The 23137-nt window shown below is 33.2% G+C and overlaps 6 protein-coding genes across 6 annotated transcripts; 1 reads left to right on the top strand and 5 right to left on the bottom strand.

Moving 5' to 3' along the window:
* Positions 1-924: 924 nt before the first annotated feature.
* LOC120267760 (arabinogalactan protein 13-like) lies at positions 925-1402 on the bottom strand. The gene has a single exon (XM_039275436.1). The coding sequence runs from the start codon at positions 1280-1282 to the stop codon at positions 1091-1093; it is 192 nt and encodes a 63-aa protein (XP_039131370.1). The 5' UTR covers positions 1283-1402; the 3' UTR covers positions 925-1090.
* Positions 1403-4356: 2954 nt separating this feature from the next.
* LOC120266514 lies at positions 4357-5196 on the bottom strand. The gene has a single exon (XM_039274153.1). The coding sequence runs from the start codon at positions 5029-5031 to the stop codon at positions 4750-4752; it is 282 nt and encodes a 93-aa protein (XP_039130087.1). The 5' UTR covers positions 5032-5196; the 3' UTR covers positions 4357-4749.
* A 622-nt stretch (positions 5197-5818) lies between these two features.
* Positions 5819-8181, bottom strand: LOC120266455 (cytochrome b-c1 complex subunit 7-2, mitochondrial). The gene is made up of 4 exons (XM_039274083.1): positions 8024-8181; positions 7744-7901; positions 6816-6863; positions 5819-6141 (listed from the first exon to the last, which is right to left on the bottom strand). The coding sequence occupies exons 1-4, from the start codon at positions 8118-8120 to the stop codon at positions 6073-6075; spliced, it is 372 nt and encodes a 123-aa protein (XP_039130017.1). The 5' UTR covers positions 8121-8181; the 3' UTR covers positions 5819-6072.
* A 904-nt stretch (positions 8182-9085) lies between these two features.
* LOC120267130 (adenylyl-sulfate kinase 3-like) lies at positions 9086-13308 on the bottom strand. The gene is made up of 7 exons (XM_039274833.1): positions 13176-13308; positions 12954-13103; positions 12197-12346; positions 11564-11682; positions 11394-11478; positions 10728-10774; positions 9086-9418 (listed from the first exon to the last, which is right to left on the bottom strand). Exons 2-7 carry the CDS (start codon positions 13075-13077, stop codon positions 9320-9322), a joined length of 624 nt encoding a protein of 207 aa, XP_039130767.1. The 5' UTR covers positions 13078-13103; positions 13176-13308; the 3' UTR covers positions 9086-9319.
* A 566-nt stretch (positions 13309-13874) lies between these two features.
* On the top strand, positions 13875-16301 carry LOC120267128. The gene is made up of 3 exons (XM_039274832.1): positions 13875-14198; positions 15053-15121; positions 15572-16301. The coding sequence occupies exons 1-3, from the start codon at positions 13941-13943 to the stop codon at positions 16166-16168; spliced, it is 924 nt and encodes a 307-aa protein (XP_039130766.1). The 5' UTR covers positions 13875-13940; the 3' UTR covers positions 16169-16301.
* Positions 16302-18541: 2240 nt separating this feature from the next.
* LOC120266794 (probable serine/threonine-protein kinase WNK1) lies at positions 18542-20772 on the bottom strand. Its single transcript, XM_039274453.1, is given in 8 exon segments — positions 18542-18702; positions 18704-18861; positions 18929-19292; positions 19362-19519; positions 19598-19818; positions 20120-20347; positions 20423-20460; positions 20556-20772. Coding segments are annotated over 8 exon segments (1317 nt in total). The 5' UTR covers positions 20616-20772; the 3' UTR covers positions 18542-18612.
* Positions 20773-23137: the final 2365 nt, after the last annotated feature.

Below are 23137 nucleotides of genomic sequence, written 5' to 3' on the forward strand. Positions count from 1 at the left end.
CTTTTTTTATTTTTATTTTTATTTTTATTTTTATCATTATTTATCTTAATTTATTGAAAACGGGAGTTTAAAAAATAAGTAGAACATAATAGAAACAAAAATAAAAAATAATATAGTAAAAAAACATACAAGCAAGAAGCAACATACACCTCTGAGTTAACTGAATGACATTAGATAGTGGAGATAGTTGGATCACTCAAGGGGGAGTGCTAGGACTTCCCGGGACTTGATCATTAATTTTTTTTCATTATCTACTCATGTGAGAAAAAAACCTTAGCCATAATAGAAAGTTAGCATTTTATTTTATTTTTTTCAATTTAATATATTTATTAAAAAAAACATATGATATTTATTTTGCTGCTAATTATGATGGGGGAGAAGAGGGATAATATACAAATAAAATCTTTTCTAATTTTGCTTAAATTTAATAAGCTCAAAATAAATGATAATAAAATAATAATTGATCAAACAGAAGTTAATAATAAATAAATATCCGAATAACAACCAAAATTTATGAGGAAAATTAATTAGTAAAACGAAGGATAAATATACAAAAAGAAAACCTATTTATCAATATTTTAATCACAGGATAAACAAAAAAAAGTTCATAACTTTTAATCAATTGTTCTTGTGTTTGTTTGCTGCCTAACATTTGTCCAAAACTATGGAAAATATTGGAGAGATTGGCTGTCCAAGATTCCAAATACATGAACAATGCTTCAATTAATCGCAGAAAACCATTCACTAATTAATATAATTCTCTATAATTTTAACAACTTCTTCCCATCTTAATTATAAAGAAAAAAATAAATTTAAGACTGAAAAAAATAATTAATTACACAAACATCAAATCTTTGTTATTCCTCACAAGAAAAGAATTCATTACACATATTATACATCACCAAAAGGAAAAAAAGAATACAATGATTAAAAATCAAGCTTCTTCACAATAATAACAAAATAAACAAACACTCCTCCAAATAGAGACAATAATTAATATACAACAAACTCACAAGTGAATTAATTAATAATGGAAAGCAAATATGAAGAAGAGAGCATTGCATGCATGCATGGTTTAATGGATTAATGATCAAGAGAGAAGGAAGCCGAAGGCGAGGGCGGTGAAGGAGGCGAAAGCGGCGGCGGGGACGGAGACGGTGGCGGCCGAGGTGGGGCTGGGGGCCGGAGAATCAGCTGCTGCAGCCATCTCAACCAGAGAGGCAGCCATGGCAATGGCCATGAGAGTGATGGATGAGAGCTTGAGGGATGAAGAAGAAGCCATTGATGAATGTAATGAAATGAGAAGTAATTAGTTAATTGAGGGAATGAAATAATTATGCAAATTAGAAGGAGGGATTGAAGAAGAGATTGATTGGAGAGGTATTTATATATAAATAAATATAAATGAAAAATAGTAGTGAAAGGTGGTTGCACGTTAGAGACAGGGTGGCTGAAAATTGATAAGGTCTGGAAATTGGCTGGCAAATGGCAGTTGGTGGCCGGTAACTACCACTTTTTTTATTTTTTTTATTTTTTATTTTTAAAGTTCATTTCTATTTTTGATTATTATTACTAGTATTATTATTAGTGAGGTTATCATCAAAACCGCTTAGTTTAAATGATTAACAATATTAAAAATAAATTTTTCATATGACCTGCCGAATGATAAGGGTCAAATGATATTAGAGTAATTAACTCATGAATAATGTTGTAACTTATATTCACAACCCATAGCGACAGAGACTTATTGTAATTTTTCCATAAAAAAATAAAAAAATAAAAAAATAAAAAAATAATTGAGGTTTTCATTGTGAATTATAGAATCATGTGGTATTAATTTTACTTTTTAATCTTTATCTCTAATTATGTTTATAAATAAGTCATGAATTAGTGCTTTGTTTTTTTAAAATAATTCTTAAGTTGAGAAATAATCAAATTTAATTCAAAGGTTTCTTTTTTATGTTTATTATAATTAGTACAATTGCAATAGGTCTAGAGCTTAAGTAATGTTATACTATACATATAAGTTGGTACATTTGATTTTTAATCAATATTTAATTAAAATAATATTATATGTATAATTTTTATTAAAAAATAATAATAATAAAAGAGGACCTTGTCATTGGTAATCCCACAGAAGTAAACAATAGAATTTGAGAACCTTTTGAATGAGTTGAGAGCATGTGATTGCTCCCAACCTACATTTTACTTGGCAATTTTATTAATTAATGAATGAGTTGAGTTGTCCCATTAATAAAGTAAGATTAAACAACATGTCATCTAAACTACTCAATGCCTTTCATTAACCAAAAAAATAAATAATTAGTAGCACTTATCTATTTCTTGAAGTACACATGTAGCATGAATATGAATCTTTGTCAATTTGACGATAATAAATAATAAATAAATAAATAAAAATTTTGACAATGATTCTAATGTTCACTTTTTTTTTCTCTCTAAAGAATGAATTAAAATTATGACTTTGTGAAATTATATAAAAGTTATTATAAGTGAAAAAAAGTGACTAATAGTGAGTTAGTATTTGTCTTCTCATTATTGTATATATATATATTTTTATGAAATATCTATTTCATGTGCTAATAGTAAGTTGTATTATAATATTCTTATGTTCACTATTTATTTATTTAGTTGATAATTTTCATGAATAAGATTGACAAATTGAGTTTATTATTACTATTATTTTTTTTAACTAGACAATTTAAAAATTTCCATAGGATAAAACTATGGTTTGGAAACTTTGACCAAAGTAATGATATTACCCTAAATATAATTTTAATTTTTTTAAAAAATAAGCATAAACATTCAAACAATTTCCCAATCAGGGAAAAGTATTATAAAAAGCTTTTTTTAATATACAAATTACATGTATATATACCTATAAAAGAAAGATACCAACAAAAATGCAAAAATAAAAAAGCTCAATTTTAAACACAAAGCTCAATCAAGGAAAACAAACAAACAATGCAATTGAAAACATATTCCTTTTCAGTGGTCTTGATATGTCTTATGAATCACAGACACCACAAAATGCCAAGCCAATCTAACACAAAAGAAAGTTTGAGTATAGACAAATGAGATGATTATGAGCCAAAATATGATTGAATAATTGAATTGGATAAGATCAATAAAAATCATAAAATTTTGGATTTTATAACTTGCAGGTCAATCAAAATAGTCTCAAACATACACAAGAGAAATACACTTAGATTACTGTAATTTAACAAATCAAGTTCAAAAATTCTGCACTCATTCTAAATTGTGCTAAAAAATAAATAAATAAATAAAAACAAGGTCATTCATAGCATCATAAAAGCCACAAGCTTCTAATTCATGAGGAAAATGAAGATATACAGTTAAGTTATCTTAGAAATAAGCAATTCTTAATATGATCATGTGAGGACCTTTGAATAGGAACAGATAAATGTTTCCTTGGCTGCAAATCCCAAAGGACTTTTACAATAAAGAGCCACCATGTAAAAAGAGACTATCATGGATAAATAGAGGAACATAATTGAAGGATCATGGAGCTCTATGACTCAAGTCACCAATTCAGTATTCTAACAAAAGCATAAGGATTAAATGTATCCAGAGTCCTTAATGAATACATGTATTAAAAAAATACAATGATTGAAAAGAGGCAACTAATAGCCAGCATATATAATCTCCAACTTACATCAAATGACAAGCAGAGCAGAACTAGTAAGAACTCCAAAATACTGCACTTAATGATCTAATTCAACAATCAAGATGATGGATAAAATCACAAATCCAGATTGATGGGGTTACAAGGACTGCCCAAACACTACTAGAAAAACAAAAGGTAAAGAAAAAAACAAACACCATTCAACCTCCCTCTTCAAACCATCATAGACAAGTATGTATATATCACAGATAAAATCACACATCTTTACTCACTAGTTGAACCTTCAAGTCCAATTAGTATAGATATTTTATGACTTTCTCTGAAATTTTAACAAGCATAAGTATGTACATAGATGAACACATACAATGAAAGAGTGCTGTATACATTATGTGCAACATTCACTCAACACTAACACAGGTGATTACTTTTTTCTTTTTGAAGTTCAATGCCTTTTAACCTCCTTTGGCATCAGCAAGTCACTACATAGTACAAACACACATCTTTGTTTCAATTTTGTCTCATGTTTTTTTCCCAGTAAAAAAAATGCCACATTGGACTTTATTAAGTGAATTATCATAATGCATCAATATAACTAGTATTTGCTACCAAGACATTCTTAAAAATAAACTTCAGATCAGTATAAACAATGGATGCACTCACTAAGCATCCACATTAACCACAAAGGTGACAACTTTCTCCAAAGCAAGATCATAATTTGCATTGAAACCAAAGATTATAGGAATTCTTATCAATCAGAGAGCTAAACATGCAAAACAATTGAAGGCCAAGTAAAAAAAAAAGAAAAAAATCTAAGGGGGAAAAAACACAACAACGCATAGCTAAAAAAACAAGTTTTATCACATTATGAGATATAGAATCAGCAACAACGCCCAACAATCAAAGAGCAATTCCCCAATTCCAATCAAACGCGGGAAATTCCACAAGATAGCTGCCTCAAGAACAAACAGACAAAAAATTGAGCATGATTCACACGTCAACAAAGCCATCAATCATCCCAATCACATCACTAAGCAAGAGAATAGCAAGAGAAAAAGAGGCGGATACTATACAAGGTCTCAAAGGGGTCAATCTGAATGCGAGTCGTAGCCATCAGAGTCGTAGGAAGAGGAAGAGGATGAGGAGGACGAAGAGGAGCGACGGTAATGGTAGGGGTGGAGGTGGTCAGGGGGGAAGCAGAAGAACGAGAAGAGGCAGAGGGCGAGGCGGCGGAGATGGTAAAGGGGAAGGCAGCAGAGGAGGTCAAGGACCTCGGAGCTGCTCAGCCGCTGGGGATTGCAGGCGATGTACTGGCAGAGATCCGCCGACACCGTCGCCACCCGAGCCACCCGAGCGCTGCTGAATACCATCTCCTCCTCCTCCTCTTCTCCGCCTCCTCTCTCTCTCTCTCTCTCTCTCTCTCTTTCGCTCTTCTTTTTTTTTCCCCCTTTTTATCTTTTCTCGATCCTCGAAGTCGATGGAGAAGACGATGGTGAGAAGAAATGATGGGAGAGTTTAGTTTTTCATACAAGCCCTTGTATAACCTGATAATTTCATTTCTCACTCTGCATGGCGAATATATAATTATGGGATTTTTCTAGGTTGTAAATGAAATAACGTTTTCTGTTTTTGTTTGTGTGTGTCTCGGAGTCATTTTATAAGACTTTTAAATTAATTTTAATCATAAAAATACAAATATATAAATATAATTAGTAATCGGTCATACAAGCAATTTTATTGACTTCCTAATCTAAGGAAGAGTCAATAAATACATAACATTTTTTCTAGAACACTTTCAAACAGGGAAGAGATGTTGTTATTACTCATTAGTCTAACCAGGGCTTGCAAGTTGATGTTTTTAATTGCTCAATGTATTAAATATTAAGAAAGCTTAAGATGGGATGATTAAAGCACTTTTCTACATCCAATAGTTTAAGAACACAATATATATATATATATATTTTAAAAAAAAGCAACGCAACACTCTAGTATGTGTTTATGTCATCATAGAGCAGAGCAAGACCATATAAATAAAATTTTGTAACTCAGAGCAAGAAGGCAACTACCTGCATACTGGGGCCAAGGGAATAGAGAACATAAGAAAATGAATATGCAAGAGATGATCAAGTTTACAAGGAACAAATCACAATTTCAACATGGAAAAATAACTTTCACACTGCTCCTGGTTGAATAGAAAGTTTTTCCCCTCTTCAACATAAGCAAGCACCGTTTGTCTGTGGTTTAGTTGAATTTCAACATAAGCAGTGTGTTTAAATAAATTTGTTTCTAAGGCAATGAAAGATTAGAGGCCAAAAACTTTTTAAGCAAAGCAGAAAACAAACTTAGTCCCAACTATGTCTTATTTATTACAACTTAAAATGGCAAGCAAATGCAAGTCTTAGAAAGACTCCTCATGGAATGGTGCGCTCATAAAGAGGAAGAGCTCCCAAAGCCTCACGTTCAGCCCTCTCTTTCTTTACCTGCAAAAAATTTGAAACATCAAGTGAAGGCCTGCACTGGTGAATGGGTATAACCCTCCCATGAGACTACTTGATCAACTAATAGATTTGTCAGGTGAAAAAATTATAATAAGTAACATAGAGATGTCACTAAATGATTCAGATCATGCACATAGTATCTTTAAGTACCATTTTTAATTTAATGCATATGATAGAAAAAAATAACTATGATCACTTTGGATATATATCATGAAAGATTGTTTGCCAAAGGGTAAGAGAGATGTAGAGAAGGAAAATTAAAGGCCTAATTTCCAAAGAAACACATGAATAATAACCAAATATGTACAACATTTCAGATTACTATGGGACATCAGAATTCATAATTCATTTCCAAGGTAAAGAACCATATATATAATTCTTCATATAAAAAGTTCAAACAACATCACAGAAGAAGAGGAGGTAAAACTCCTTGTTAGAATGTATAGAATTAAACACAATTTTATTAATTCAAAAGTTGCCCAATTAACCAATGGCATAATTAATCACACTTTTTCTTCATCAGTGATCAGTGTAATTAATGTTTAAATGATTGACTTCAAATTTCTTTTCTATCAGTAGCATAACACGCTATCATAAAATGAAAAGAAAATGACAAATAGTTGCTCTATTAAAAACTTTAATTAAAGAACACTTACAAGAGCCAACATGTCCTCAAGATAGCTTCTAAATGGTGTCTGCAAAGCCTGGCAAAATACAAAAAAAAAACGATCATTTAAGTCTTGAATAAGCACTGCTAAAGATCTCTATGAAAACACTTTGAGTCCATAATGGCATTTTAAGTGCATGAAAGAAAAGAAAAAATAACAAAAAGTAACATTTATTTCAAGTATTTGGTTGGAGAAAAGACAATAAATTGGATTGAAAAAATCTTTAAGATATCAAAAATTTTTTTAAATTTCTTTCAAGCATTTCCCATTCATTCCTTTTTAACATTCTCTCAATCCACAACACCCTTGACCGACACTTAAAAAAGGAAGATTGGTTCTGTACAGAAAGAAATAAAATATGATGGAATGGAAAGTTAAAAAAAAAATACATCAATAAATTCCTTTAACACAATAAACCAATTGGCCTCTACTTTTTAAATTTCTATTACTTTTCCTAAATCAAAATAAACTGTGTTCTTTGGTTTGATTGGATAAAAAATATGAGATTTATAAGCAAGAGAACAAACCCCAAAGATTTTCTTTTTCTCTTTGACTTCCCATCAATTTCATTCACTTTCTTAACTTTCATTTCCTCCATTTTCCTTCAATCCAAACACAGCCTAACATATGTAAATATCAACAACATATATTTCCTTAATTTACCTGATCCATCTTGTTTCTTTCATGCAACCAAATATAAGAAAGCAATTCTCCTTCATGATCTATTTTCCCCTTCCCTCTATTTCCCCTAAATTCAATCACATTCCAGGAAAAAAAAACCATATTTCTATAAAATAAATTGAAGGGAGGATTCTTACAACCACTAGACAGAGCCATTAATTCCATCAAGACCACCAAATTTAAACATTAAAAAAAAAAAAAAAACAATTTGAAACAAGAAAGGGGCTAAGATCACCTGCAGATCTTTGCTCAAGTACTCATGCTTCATGGAGAGATCAATGGCGCGCTTGAGGCGCTGGGTCCTCGCATCGACGACCTCGCGTGGGAGCCGAGCCAGCGCCTCCTTGATGTCCAGATCGTACATCGGATCATAGAGATCTTCATATCGCAACCCTAGAAACCCCAAAAAGATAGATAAAAGTAAAATAAAACAAGACGGAAGAGATCGCAACTACCAAATCAAAATCGAAATCGAAATGGAAATCGAAACCCTAGGAGAAGCGAAGGTGGATCACCGTAGTTCTTGAGACGCTGGGTGAGAGCCTTGTAGTGCTGGGCGGCGAACCAGTTGCGTCGTGGGTTGAGGAGCGTCTGCAACCACGTCGGCGCCATTAGAGAAGCAACCAAAGAACAGAGACCAAGAACGATGAGAAGCTGATGCCATGGCCGCTAATGAAGGTCAAGGAACTGGAATATCTCACGTGCGTAGCACGTGAAATTCAACAAGTGCGAATCCCAAGGCAATTCTGATTGTTACTTTGATATTATCAGAAAGAAGCATATTTTTAAGAAAAAGAAAATTTAAAAAAAAAAAAGAAGTCATGTTTATGTGATTCTCGTTTGTAATTTATTATGAAAATAGAGGTGTTTAGAATCAATGAGCTATTGTTGATTAAAAAAGAAGTATGTTATAAACATTCATGGTTCCGGGATGTGTACAGTGGTGTAATTTTAACAAATTAACTAAGATGATGCAAGAATTAATTACAAAAATGGTGAACTAATGAAAACAATCTGACTGTGTTTTTTTTTTTTTAAAAAAAAATATATGATCAAAATGTATTATTTAGTACCATATTTTATGAATATTTCAAAATTAAATCTGCTTTAAGTTGTCATGTGGCATGAAACCGACATTTCAAAGTGACAACTAATTATTTTTCATATCTAAATTCACTTCATTATATGCAAATGCCCATAGAGACTCTATTTAGTTCAAGGGATGAATATTTGTGATTTTGCTTCCATCTATAAAATAATAATAATAATAATAATAATAAATTAGGAGGAACACCATTTTCCATTCTTCAATATCAGAGCCTTTACAAGCGTAAGCGAAGTAAAATTCCAAATGGTTATATTGAAACCTTGTAAAGTAGTATAAAGCAAAGCACCTCATAATCATATAAATAACATTACAAATTACAAAAGATACCAATATGAAATATTCAATCCAGTTTTGATAGTTAACCACTTAACCTACAAGCACAAGAAATTAAAATAGAATACACTGATCTTGATACCTGCAGCTTCTTGCTGTGATATTCAACTGAATCAAAGAAAAAAGCAAAAAAAAATTCTGCATGGAAATGTAGAGATACACTTGATCATTTAAGTATAACTGTAGCTACAAAAAAAACTCTGCATGCTTAACATGAGAGAAGAGGTAAAAGGACTGCAGAACAATCACTTATGAATAAAAAAAAAAAAAACGAATGGTTCATGCTTGTTCTTGATCTTGATACTATTAAAATGGAACAGATTCAATGGTTAGAATTTCAAATATATGAGTTACTCGGACATTTGATAGGTTATGCATGAAGAAAGCCTTTCTCTTCCAAGTAAGTTACAACTTGTCCGGCCATCACACAGGGACTGGGACAAATCCCATCTTGTTGTTGTATCTCTATCTGCATAAAACCAAAGCAATGCGCAGTTTTGGACAAGATGAAACTGAAAGAATAACTAGAAACAAAAGATGCATATACAACTAACCAAGTGCTAACTATAGCATCTTCCTTCCTGTGAGTAGGATGCTAAGGAAAGAATGGCAAAATAAACCAAACCAGTTTGCTGAAACTTTGAATATAAAACATTCAACCCATTACTTGACCAAGGTAATGGTTTAAATGCAGCAAAATTTAGGGAGTTACAATATATCAATGCAGAGCCAAGGATCCAACTTAATGAGTAGAATGCACCTTAATAATACAAAGTCCGTCAATACCTGGGCCAAGGGACAGACAATGCTGCCAATATTTTCATGGAATAACATTCCCAGTCAAATGAGACTGTAAAGAAAGCTGTGAGGATGTATGTTGTTGCTCACTTTGTTTGTTGGAAGGGGTAGCAGTTCTTATTTTTCAGATGGCAATAGACAGCCACTCTAAAATGAGAATGTTACAACACAGTTTCTGAAATGACTTGTCAATTTATATCCACATATTATATAAGTTACAGAAAATAATAGCACCCTATTGCTCAATTTAATTAGCCAGTTTAAATTATACTCAAATTATCCATAGTACATTTTATGTAAAATGCTGTTTCAAGACAATACTTAGTTCAAGCAAGTGCCAGATAGGCATATTAAATCTAGCAGATGACGTTAAATTACAAGTAGCAGTCCACCACAAAAGAAGCACATATAGTACCCTCTGCCTTACTTCCTAAGAATTAACTTTAACGAGTACAGGAAATGATTGTGTGTCTTAAATTTTAGAGCCAAACAACTCATGACCTGACTAGGAAGAAAGACGAGGAAGGTTTGTGGTGAGCATGGAGGGCTTGAATATCAACCCAAGCCCTTGTGTTGTGGTTCAATCTAGCCAACAATAATTTGGTTTCCTAATTGCATTTGGATTCACACTTAAGTATATATATATATATAATGTGCAAGAATTCTTTTTCATATCTATCTTGAGTATTCACAGATCAAGTGTATCATGGCTATCTTGTATTCTCCCCAAAACTACCAAAATTAGAACTTCTCTCTGTAGACAAAGTTCAAATTGCCAAAAGCATGTAAATAGTCTCTTGTGTGTGTCTTCTTGCTTGTACAGATCAAGTTCACATAGTGATGAAAGTGATTGTCATATGCTTGCGTTCTATGATCAAACAGTTTGAGATAATAATCATTAAATAAACAAAATCCTCCAAGGAGCTGAATGTATGCATGCCACATAAGAAAATTAACTCAGAGAAAAGTGGAAGTTGTACCTCGCAATTCAAAGGTGGCTCATATGGGTCGTCTATTCCAGTAAAACCTGATATGCGATGTAAATAATTATATGATGCAAAAATCCATTTGAAGAAACATAACAGCAGTTAATAGAAATAATCAATTGACTATAAGATGCTTGAAAAGAGCCATCCTTTGTGGGTCACCAAATTGCATGATTGTGTTAAACAATTTTAACAATCAACACTATATGAATTATTACATAAACAGATCTAATCTTAATTGTATAGTTATCACTTGAAACATCATTAGCTTAAAAGACTATGAACATACCACTATTATGCAGGGATTTATGTTTGCACGTATGACATAGCATACATACATGTCTTAAGATGTGAAACATTAAAATTGCTGATGATTACCCTTGTTGCTTACCATGGAACAGATGATTAGAGAGTCACACAAGACATCTAAGAGTGTTTATTTGTGAGACTGTGACTAGCTTACACAGCTGGCACTTACATCCAGACATTCATCTTATATAGGCATCCTTTTCTTTTTTTGATTCTTCTCTCCAGTTTAAACAATTCAAGCTTTAGGTTTTTTTTTTTTAAAAAAATTGCTAATATAAACAAAAGCAGGGCATTCTACTCAGAGAGTCAATGTTCCTATGCAGGTCTTATACAAAAAAAAGCAAGACCCACCCTTGATCTTTCCAGCACGAGCAAGTTTGTAAAGCCCTTTTGGATCTCTTGACTCACATAGATCCAGAGGCATATTCATATATACCTACATCAAAGTCATGAAGACATCTGCATCAGTGAGAAGTTAAACTAAATATAACAATAAATCCATAACAGGAAGAAGCACCAACTTCAATAAAACTTTTATCTGACAGCAGTGCACGGCAACTATCCCTATCTTTCCTGTACGGAGAGATCAAACTGGCAATGCAGATTAAACCCGCATCGGCAAAAAGCTTTGCAACCTCACCTATAATCACAAAGTGACCTCAAAATTACTGGCTATCTGAAAGTAATGAATGTATCTTCAATACAAATTATATAACAATAGTGCAAGAAAGAACAAAATTTTCAGATTTAAAGTAATAGACCATGTTCCCAAGTTTTTTTGGCACAGAATATTCTGAAAGTAATTAATGAGTCTTTGTGAATTGTGATGAAAAACAATGAAAAAGAATATGCCTAAGACACAACTATTATAGAGAAATACTTATTACATGATTTAATAAAGATGTAATGATACTAGTAAGACAAATATTTTATGCCAATACTGTCAGAATTTTTGTAATATAGTGAAATTGTTTAAAACTTTAAGCTTTAAATTATCAGGTTATAAATATTCATTTACCGCATCACAAAATTTTCAGATTCCAAATAAAATGAACAGAATTGCCTATATGAGTGGCAAAATTTTTACCTGTGTCCTTGGGGAAAAATAAAGATGATATTATACTATATAATGGATGATTTCAGGCAACACTTACCAACCCTGCGTATGTTTTCTGCACGGTCTTCAGCTTTAAAGCCAAGATCCTTATTCAACCCATGTCTAAGATTGTCGCCATCAAGAATGTATGAAAGCTTTCCCCTATTGTGTAACTCACGACCTAATGTGCATGCTAGCGTGCTTTTCCCTGAAGATGCAAACAGAAGGAGGATAATTAACTCCTATTATGATTTCAAACAATTTTCAAATATATGTTATCCCTTCACTGAAATGAAGGTTTGAGTTTTCTGAAAAATAGAAGTTTAGAAATATAGGCATAATGAGAGCCGGATGAATATCTTCTTCAGGAGAATTCTTTAATGCCTCAATCTTTCAAATAGGGACTTTTCAACAGAATAGAATGGATATTAGCAAAATAACATCTTTACTTCAGAAAATACACAGGTTAACTAAATATGCATGATTAACACCAATGCTGGCCGTAAGTTCTAGTTTTGAACATTTGAGATCAAAAACATTACATCATTTACAAATCAAGCTCATGGATGAACAAATCAATCTAACAAAAAATAACACCTTTCTCTTGGAAAATACACAGGTTAACTAAATATACTTGATGAACACCAATGCTGGCCAAAATTCTAGTTTTGAACATGTAAGATCAAGGATATTACGTCATTTACAAATTAAGTTCATGGACGAACTAATCAATCTAACAAAAAAATAAACAATAAAAACAACACCATAAGAATCAAATCAATGGCACAACTGAAATGGATGATTTCTCAACAAACCTGACCCACTGAGTCCTGTAATCCAAACAACACATCCTTTTTGCTTAAGCAGCTTCTCCCTATCACTCTTCCCCACCGAACATTCTTGCCAGAAGATATTCGTCGATTTGCCAACAGAAGACATGGATGACAATTTGTTTATCCCAAACCCTAGAAGAACCACTCCTTATATTAAGAAAAAACCAATCAATTCCGGCACAAATCAAAATAAACCTCAAATACCTGCCGGAGGATTGAAGAGACGGTGAAAGAGACGCAAAGAGCAATGAAAATCTATGGGAGTGTAGAGAGGAACATGAGGAACAGCGAGGGAGCGCAAGGTGTTTGCGTTAATGGCGATGAGACATTGAATGGAAAAGCATTGAAAGACCGCAGCGGCCGCTGAGCGAAGAAGACAAGGACCTTGCGGGGATCTCGTCTTTAAGACATGTGAATCTGGGTCCAACTTACAAAAAAACCCTTTGAATTTTATTAAAATAAATTATAAAACTTGTATGTACTTGAGTACTTCTTATTGCTATTTTGCTGTAGTCAATGATCTGACATATATTATTATTTTTTTATATAAAATAAAAAAAATAATAAATATATTATGTTTAAAATATAAACTCACAAAATCTCTATAAAAAAAAATATGCGTCAATAGATATCCACTTTATTATTTTTATAAATTTTTTTAATTAAAAAAATAATTCTAAACCAGTGGTTGGTTTGAAAAGAAAGGGAGAGCCAAGCCAAATAATAATAATAATAATAATAATAATAATAAATAATTAATTAATTAACTAGGGAGCTACATGTAAAACATCACTTCTAATCTCGTCCATCACTTCTTCCTCGCGATGAGCACCTTGATAAAATCTGAACGATTTTAATCTTCTAATCTTGTCCATCATTTAGTCCTCGAGATGCGTAGCATGATCTCATCTCAGCCGTTCCAGTTCTCTTCTTCGCGAGCGAACGAGCGAGCGAGAGCGAGAGGAAGAGATGCAATCATCGTTCGTCCTCTTGAGGCCGAGCTCCTCCGATGGCGGTGGAGGACTCTTCGCCCCATCCCGCAAACCCATCCGATTCCTCAGACTATGGGAGTTCTCGGAGGCCCGGACTCGGCGGCCTGCTGACCGCCCAGCCGCGCCTGCAGCGGCGATGAACGGATGGGAGCAAGACCACTACTCTGTCCTCGGACTCCCTCGCACTGCCTCCGCCGCCGACGTCAAGCGCTCTTACCGTCTTCTTGCTAGAAAGGTCTCTCTCTTGCTTCCCGGCATGGTCCTTCTCTCTAATTTCCTGGTTTAGTTCGTATTTATAGTGGAAATTCATGCTTTTGCTTTGTGGAATTTGGTTTCTTCTTGTTTGATTAGCACGCATTCAGGAAATGATCCTAATTAAGCATTACACATCTTGAATTTGTTCAATGTGATGAGAAATGAGTGTTGTAGAGCTGTGATTATCTTGTAGGAATTCATTGATTGTTTATTGAGAGCAAATGACGGGACCTTTTCTAGTTTATATGATACATCCAATTTGAATCAAATGAACAGTAGGAAAACATGGAAGAAAGCCCATTGAATGTATGACTATGGATTTGCTAGGATGCAATTGGGCAGACCTGAATATAGTTTATTCATAGCTGAGTATTTGGAACAACTGAGAGGATACTGCTCAACCAATTCTTTTCCCTGGAAGATCTCAGTGTATTTTCACTTTCTTTATCTATATATTTTTTGTTATGTTGGAAATGAAGTGTTCTGAATGATGCCAAACTCTTGCTTGGTTGACCATGTTATCAGTTTTCCTTTCTGATATGAGAATTCAATTGGTGCCACCAAACTTTTAGACCTGGATATGTTATACACTGGATCAATATTTTCTGAAGATTAATGTTGATTTTGTTCTTTGTTATTGACTACCTACATGGTTATTCTTCTTAGACAATTGACACTTGTCTGCACCTAAAGTTTTGATGATTTCATTGAATTTGTTCTTTATTATTGACTACTTAAATAATTGTTCTCAGTAGATGCTTGTATCTTGAGGGAAGGACTGAGATCTATAATTATTGACTCACACTATAGCTCTTGTGATTTTGATTTTTGCAGTATCATCCAGATGTTAGCAGGGACTTGCGGGCTGGAGAGGTTTTTAAGAGCATTCGCGCTGCATATGAGGTGATTTTATATGCATCCTTTTCTGGCAAACACTTACAATTATATGCTGGTAAAATCACAAATTCATTACCTTGGCCTTGGTCAAGCTTCCTCTTCCGATGACTTTTGATTTTTATGTTCTGGTACTTTTACAATAGTAGTGTGTTTAAGACATTTTATTTTATTTGATGCACCACTTTGTGAATTGAAATTTTGGTATGTTGCCTTCCTCTTATATATCTTTTGTCTTATGTTTATTATCCTCGTCAGTAGTGATTTTCTTTTTTTAGATGGAATGAACTGTTTTAATATCAATTACAGAAATAGGTTTCTCAATGTTATTCATGTCTCCATCTGCCATGGCTCTAGCGTGTATGATTAATGAAAGAAATCCCACCATGTGCATTTGCTCGTCTTTCTTTTTTCCGTAAAATTATTTTTTTCTGATCATTTTCGTTATTTCTCGAGCAGGTTCTGTCTGATGAAGTTAAAAGAAGTCAATATGACAGGACACTAATGTTCCAAGGCAGTACAGAGAGACAATGGAGGAGAAGGTGTACCACCCATCCAGACGTCGCTGATGAAATGCGAAGGAGAATATTTAGATGGGAAGAACTGAGACGGCAAATGCAGCATGAAAAGCAGAACGGAGAGGACTCATGGTATCGTCAAAGAGACATAAACCGGGAAGCTTCAGACAACGAAAGAGGCCCTTTCAGTGAAGTGCTGAGGTTCGCCTTTCTCACATTGTTCCTAATGCAGACGGTCGGATGCAGAGCATCCCTTACATTCTGCGGACTCACTGCTCTGCTAGACAATCATTTGGACTTTGGATATAAGATCGGGTATCTAGTCGCATGGCTTTTAGGCGGGCGTGGTGGTATTCTACTCACACTATGCATCAATTTCTCAAGCTGGCTTTGCGGGAAGAACAACAGCAGCCTTGTTGCCCTGGTGATCGTCGCAATGTGGGTGGGAGTTAACCTTGCAAGATTCGCGCCTCTCCCTCAAGGTGCAGTCCTCGCATTGCTATACATGTCGATAAAACTTCAAGTTGATCTAAAGTGATGCTATATACTACACTAGTAAAATAGAAACATCAACCTGTAAAGCTGATGAAAGTGTTCATTATGTATAACTGTTCATCCTCCATTAAACTTCAATTAAACTTCAATGAAGATTGTTATGACCTTGAGTAGAACTAATTTTTTCTGGGTTTTGGCTTGTTTGTCTTCAATTCTCATGCTTGTTTCTTAAAAATGTGTATTTTCAGGGGCATAAATGTAATTTTAGACAAAGAAGAGTGTTCTTGGAATTTCATCATTTGATGTCATTAACAGATAAGTCAGGGAAATTAAAAAAAAAAAAATGATGTTTCAAAGTGTTTTCTGAGGACATTAAATATTTCATGCCAATGTTTAGGTCATGCTTAGCACAGTACATGATAATGGAATATGCTGAGCTGCTTATATATTTTGTTATGCAATAACTTTTATATATACATTGAGAATCTGAGATGTTGACTCACCACTGATATAAACACACCGAAATCAATAATATATATATATATATATACATACCAAGAATGCAAGTGGATAAGGAATTATAAAAGCAATATCAGCAAGTAAAGTTCTACTTGTTCATCTCATCAATAAAAAGGTGAGAAAAAAAAACCACACGTGCTTAGTTACATAAAATACCGAGACATCTCAAGTGGGGCGGTGATTCTCGGGTTTTTAAGAAAGACAACAGTCCTGAACTCAAAAATGAATACGTGGGGGAGCAGCGCTCATCACTGAACCGTGGATACACCTTACGTGAGATGGGGATCGAAATTCGGGAGCCCACTCAACACTCGAGGTGAACACCCTACGTAAAGGACCCAATGTTAATAGATCAAATGATCGTTGGCGGTGATTCTCGTTTCATCCTTGATGTAATAATTTCGGTTGTTTAGTTTGCTGTAGTGGACCTAAACGTAATTTTTTTCTAAATTTTTGGGGGTAGTAAGTAGCATTTATTGGGAGAAAATGATTTTTTGTATTAATAAAAATTTAATTACAAAAATTATTTAATTTAAATAATTAATTATGCTAATTAAAATGAAATGACACTTTTACTGGGTAGAAATTTAATTAAATAAACATTATTGATTTAAATTATTGATTATTATTATTTTTTGTCATTTCCGTGGTATTCTAAATACGTGGACTCCGAGCTTGGTTTCAATTTGAACTTTGAAACTTTGGTTAAGTGACCCAAGCCCTTTACTACTTTGGCCAACATCCATTGGGTTGAAATTATTTATTATAATATAAAATGAATAATAATTAACATGAATTATGTAAGTTTAAATTTAATTATAATAATTAAAGTGGATAATATTTAACGTGTTATTTTATAATCCTTAAAATGAAGTACTGATTTATTTATCATTAAACATAACTTATTTTTTTATATATAAGTACTGATTATTTTGCATTAAAAATATAAAGTATGACCACATGTTTTTTTTTCACAATTCTTTCAACCTAATATTATTTTCATTTTTATTCACATTCCATTATTATTATTATTTTTAAACTCATTTCATCAATTTTCATTCCCATTTTATCCACAGAGTACATGACCATCAAACATTATGAATATAATAAAGCATAGTAATTGACTAATTATATTATGTATATATATTGACAAAATGTGCACGTTGATGTATATATATATATATATATACATCAACATGCACAAATGTGGAATCAGTATCTTAACACACGTGGACTCAATCTACATGACTAAATTAATTAAATATCAATGATCAAATATTTGATTCAATAGGTTAGAGGGCCCATATACTTTAGGCCCATATTTGTTTCAAAATATTTCCACTAAAAGTTTAGTACTACATTGCCTAGCTACAAGAACTTAATCCACTTTATATATAACACTATTCATTATCCTTTGATCTTATTTTAGTGGTTATGCTCTTTTCACATAGGCGCTTGGTGAGGACATGAATGAGTTTTTACCTTTATACTCTTTTCATCATATTAAATTTTTTGCGCCTGCCTCAGTCTTCCTGTTCTGTAATCCAGTTCCTGCTTCTTCCAACACAATATACACACAATTACATTGATTCCACTAACTAAAGCTATAAAGAATCAAATTCCCAAAGTGCTTTTTATCACAAAGCATGAGATCTTTTTTTCTTCAATTCAAGCATCCATGGTTTGAGACACTGCATCATTGGACCACACCAACTTTTATTTAATTATTAACAAATAAAGGAAACCATAGCACACCTTCTCTTGATTATTACTGCCAAATGAGTGTTTGTTTCTGCAGAGTTTCAGCCAAAACATTACTGCAGTTAAGAAGAAAGATCAATTAATACAAAGATGAGAACAAAAGAGAATGATACATCAACGCACATTATCACTGATGAAGTAGTGAATTACTTCTTCATTGATTACATAATTCATTGAAATTCAAAAGAATGGTAATCTAGAAATGAATCAAATGATGAAGAATTTGTTCTGTAGTTGTAACATAAATTTTGACAAGAGAAATGTAGTAGCCATCTCTTCAATTCCCGGACCAGGGTTTCCACTCCGGCACTAATTTAGATATCTCACCATCTATAGATTCTGCAATTCTAGTAACATCGTGCTCGGTTATACATAACTCTGCTACCATTTCCATAGCTACAGTCAATGCCGTGTCAGCTTCGATGTCGAATGGAAAATATATATTCCGAACTCTCCCTGCAGAATAAAGAAAAGGCATGAACAAGTCTTTAAAGCAAAAGGCAGAGTTCAGTGTATCTTTTACCTTCTTTGTCGGCAATTCTAAGCCTCAAGAAGATGCCGCCATCCTCTTCCATTTTCCCATTGATGGTGATATCCACATTGCCAAAAGATTCATTCTCGTGGCTATTGAAAAGGTCGAAACAATGTGTTTTAACATCATTATCTATTGCCGATACGGATACGCAGCGATGGCCATTGTTAGTCTTAACTCGAGAAAAAGAAGGTTGCCTCACAATTGGAATTAAACTAAACTCTTCAGCTCGAAGAAATGGATCATTCAAAAGCTCTCTTGCAGAAAGCCTCTGCGAAACCGAAACCAAGCACTTCTCAATAAATTGCTTCACTTCAGGATCCTTAACTCTACATAAAGCTTCCGGCTTTGTTCCCTACCGAATTAAAAGACATTAAATGAAACAATGATCTTGATGACGATGATAATAAGAAGGAACACTTACAGAGATGACTTTCTTATAGATTTGAGCATGATGAGTGCATTCACTATACGGGTACTCGAATGTTACCATCTCCAACACACACATTCCGAAAGAGTATATATCAACTAATTCATTGTATTCTTCTTCATATACCTCTGGTGCCATGAACTCCGGAGTGCCTACTAATGAGGAAATAGTTTAAGAGTAAGTGCGTAATCGTTTTCCCTACAAAACATCGGCGAAGGTTTTTGTCTCACCAACACAATGCACAGCATTGGACTTGTGGAGAATGGCAGCAAGGCCGAGATCACCGATCTTAACCTCTCCTTGATTGCCATTGATGAAGAGGTTGTCACACTTGAGGTCCCTGTGAATTATGGGTGGTTCGTGGCTGTGAAGGTAGACAAGCCCTTTCAAGATTTGTAAACACCAATGCTTCACTGCTCTAATGCCAATCCTTTTGTGCTTCTGCCTATACCTATCACAATTAATCAACAAGAGTCCTAACAAAAGATCACCATTTTGGAAGAAGAACACAAACAAAGATGAAATTCTAATGAAATTCTAGTGAAATTCTAAATAAAGAACATTGACAAAGATTGTATTTTGGAGCAAGATCACAAATAAAGATTGCATTTTGGAGCAACAACACAAACAAAGATTGCATTTTGGAATAAGATCACAAACAAAGATTGCATTTTGGAGCAAGAACACAAAGAAAGGTTGCATTTTTTGGAGTAAGAACACAAAGAAAGATGACATTTTAGAGAAACACATACTGTCTTAGAGTGCCAGAGGTGAAGATCTCAGTGACAAAATTGATGTTCCTGTTGGAGATGTCAACCCAGGAGGTGAAGAACTTGATGATGTTCTTATGATTGAGGTTCTTCAACAAGTGGATCTCACAATAAAGCCTCTCAAGATCCTCAGAACTTTGAAGGAAGTCATTGAGCCTCACTTGATTCCATGCCACCTCAATCCCTTCATACTCATCAAACCCTCTGTAACTGCAAACAAATCTCAACAACATCAGAGACAAACAACAAGACAAACATAAACAGCAAAACTAAATCAAAACATACACTGTTTTTGAAGACCCTTTCCCAAGGACCTCATTGTACTGCAGACATAACAACAAGAACAATCCCAAAATCAAAGATTTGTACAAACTACAAAGAACTAACTCATCATCAGTGTTTGCAAATTGCTATATACCCTTCCATATCTCCCTGTTGGATCTACTTCCACAAACTCTGGACACTCAACACCATTCATTCTGATTAGTGATTACCATATAGAGAGCCACAGAGAGAGAGAGAGGATTCAGTTGAGGCAGGAGAAGGCAATGAATATGAAGAACAACAGTGGACAAGACCAAAGGGCAGACATGGATATACAACCTTTCTTCACCCAACTTTGGTCTTTAGTCTTATATCAAGTACATATCACTAACTATTAATATTGTATGTTTGAGATGCATATATCAGAGTCCATGTTTCACATTTATGGTAAACTTTTTTTTTTGTAGGAATATTACTGGTTCTAGATGAAGTTTTGTAGTTTTTTTTTTTTAACCCTTAAAGTGTAAAACAAAGAATTACTGAAGTATGATATGCACTAAATTCAATGGCATGACATATTCATCCTAAGAAAATCAAATTAAAGGGTTGGTAGATTCAACAAAAGGCTTAGTTTCAACCTCATAAGTTGTCAAAAATGGAGACAAACTGATAGAGGCTAAATCCTTTCAACAAAAGGCTCATGATCAAGCTTAGAAGTTGTCATATTTTGTTATAGCTGTTGCTATTAGTGTCAAAAAAAAAAGCTTAGAAGTTGTCAAAAATGGAGAAATAGTGATAGGGGAATACATCCTTTCAAGCTTTTGTTCATATGAACTTCAAAGCCTTGAAAAATTCTCAATTAAACAATTTAAGTGGCATTGCACTAAGTCTAATATGTGTATATATTTATATATAAATATAACAAACGGTTAATATTAACTATTTAAAATTAGCTATATGAATTCTGTTCCTTCACGTTACTTTATTAAAAATGTAAAAGCTTAGGATGATTTACAAGATTTAAAAGATAAATACAGAGATTATATATATATAAAGAGATATTTGATTTTTTTTTTATAGAATAAATAAACCATAAATTTATTAAAACTAGAGCAAGTAAGTATACGTAATTCAAAGATTTAAAACAAGGAACATAGTAAGTACAAATAATAGTAAAATAAATATATAGTTATATATTTTATTTTTACAAATAGTTATTATTTATTTATTTATACCACATATAAAGACTGAAAAAATAAAATAAAAATATAAGAATACAAAAATTCTTTCTTACGGCAAGATGAACAAATTAAAAAAAGTTAAGAAGGGTTTTATCAGTTTTAAAATATAAAATTTTAGTAACAAACAATTTTTTCTTAGATATATAAATAAGACAATAATTATTTACTATTCTATGATTGCCTTTTTTTTTTAAATTAAAAATCATATAATAAAACATTTGTTTATTTACTTACATGGATTTAATTTAATGAATGGTGGGGGAGTTCAGAGTTAGGTCCCCTTGATTAGGTTAGATTCGCATGGGACCCGACCACGTTGAACCGAGTCCAGAAGTACGCGGTTAGATCAATTTCATTGGTGACCTGCCAAACCAACTGTACTAGATTAGTACAAGATATTTTCTCTTCTCATCAACTCACTATTTTATTTTTTATATATATATAAATAAAACATATTAAAAAATTATACCTAGAATGCGTGGCGAATTTAAAAAAAAAAAAATTATACCTAGAATGCGTGGCGAATTAGGTCAAGTCCGAAGTCCCACATGCCAACCCATTTTAACAAGTTTAATATTGGATTGTATTTTAATGTGCACAATCACAGAAACTTTTTGCCTGGATGTTATTATTATTATTCAGGAGAGATTCATATCTGTTTTTTTGTTAGAAGGAAAATAAAATAAAATTTTCATTAACTGCAGACGTTTTATGAATTTCGTAAAATATCACCCATAAACTATCGGATGTTTTATGACGTTCGAAAAACATCTGCAGTTAGCAAAAAGATAAAAATAGAAAGATATCAGTGCATAAACGGGTTAATTTTTCAGAAAGTCACCAAAACTTTGACTAATTATCACTTCGGTCATCCCAACTTCAAAATGTATCAAAGTGGTCACTCAAATTCTAATTCACATCATCGGGCAGTCACCCAAGGCTTTCCGGCCCAAATTAGTCTACGTGGCTGCCGGAAAAACTGAGGTGGCTTTTTTAATCCACATCATCATGCTTATGTGGCCTATCTACGTCATTATATTAAGATTTCTTGAATTTCACTGGACACTTGATTGCCATATCAACATCTTTCCCCGTTTTTCCTTCTTTTTCGTCTTCTGGGTTCTTCTTCTCCGCATTCTTCATCTCCTTCTTCTCACCACTGTTTGCCTTCTTCTGCTCGCCATTGTCTACAAGAGTTACAGCGTGGACTGTCTGTAATGGTGATTAGGAGGAAAGGAAACACTACGTGTTGAAGCTTCCTCTTTTTCTCCTCCAACAAAGAGACATGCCCTAGGACCTAGTGGAAGATAGTTTTCTTTTTTGTTGATTGATGTCTTCAAAATTTGATTGTCAATATGGAGTTGATTGTATTCTTTTCGGTTGATTGTAATTACTAATTAATGGTTGTAATTGTGAGTATACAGGATTGTGATATTCTGGATTGTTATATTTGTTTGAGTTGATTGTAATATTTATTTTCAAATATCACAATTCA

This window comes from Dioscorea cayenensis, chromosome 8 (assembly GCF_009730915.1).
Source record: "Dioscorea cayenensis subsp. rotundata cultivar TDr96_F1 chromosome 8, TDr96_F1_v2_PseudoChromosome.rev07_lg8_w22 25.fasta, whole genome shotgun sequence".
Lineage (NCBI taxonomy): Eukaryota > Viridiplantae > Streptophyta > Magnoliopsida > Dioscoreales > Dioscoreaceae > Dioscorea > Dioscorea cayenensis.

What these genes read in the sequence shown, in the direction of transcription:
- LOC120267130 (XM_039274833.1), bottom strand. Translation starts at nt 13,077, where the DNA reads ATGTCTTCTGTTGGCAAATCGACGAATATCTTCTGGCAAGAATGTTCG. An exon ending in TACAGGACTCAGTGGGTCAG is followed by an intron (nt 12,347 to 12,953) that starts GTTTGTTGAGAA and finishes TTGCATCTTCAG; the next exon opens with GGAAAAGCACGCTAGCATGC. An exon ending in TCGTGCTGGAAAGATCAAGG is followed by an intron (nt 10,775 to 11,393) that starts GTGGGTCTTGCT and finishes ATCGCATATCAG; the next exon opens with GTTTTACTGGAATAGACGAC.
- LOC120267760 (XM_039275436.1), bottom strand. Translation starts at nt 1,282, where the DNA reads ATGGCTTCTTCTTCATCCCTCAAGCTCTCATCCATCACTCTCATGGCC.
- LOC120267128 (XM_039274832.1), top strand. Translation starts at nt 13,941, where the DNA reads ATGCAATCATCGTTCGTCCTCTTGAGGCCGAGCTCCTCCGATGGCGGT. An exon ending in ACCGTCTTCTTGCTAGAAAG is followed by an intron (nt 14,199 to 15,052) that starts GTCTCTCTCTTG and finishes TGATTTTTGCAG; the next exon opens with TATCATCCAGATGTTAGCAG. An exon ending in GCATTCGCGCTGCATATGAG is followed by an intron (nt 15,122 to 15,571) that starts GTGATTTTATAT and finishes TTTCTCGAGCAG; the next exon opens with GTTCTGTCTGATGAAGTTAA.
- LOC120266514 (XM_039274153.1), bottom strand. Translation starts at nt 5,031, where the DNA reads ATGGTATTCAGCAGCGCTCGGGTGGCTCGGGTGGCGACGGTGTCGGCG.
- LOC120266455 (XM_039274083.1), bottom strand. Translation starts at nt 8,120, where the DNA reads ATGGCGCCGACGTGGTTGCAGACGCTCCTCAACCCACGACGCAACTGG. An exon ending in CCAGCGTCTCAAGAACTACG is followed by an intron (nt 7,902 to 8,023) that starts GTGATCCACCTT and finishes TGGGGTTTCTAG; the next exon opens with GGTTGCGATATGAAGATCTC. An exon ending in TTGAGGACATGTTGGCTCTT is followed by an intron (nt 6,142 to 6,815) that starts GTAAGTGTTCTT and finishes AATTTTTTGCAG; the next exon opens with GTAAAGAAAGAGAGGGCTGA.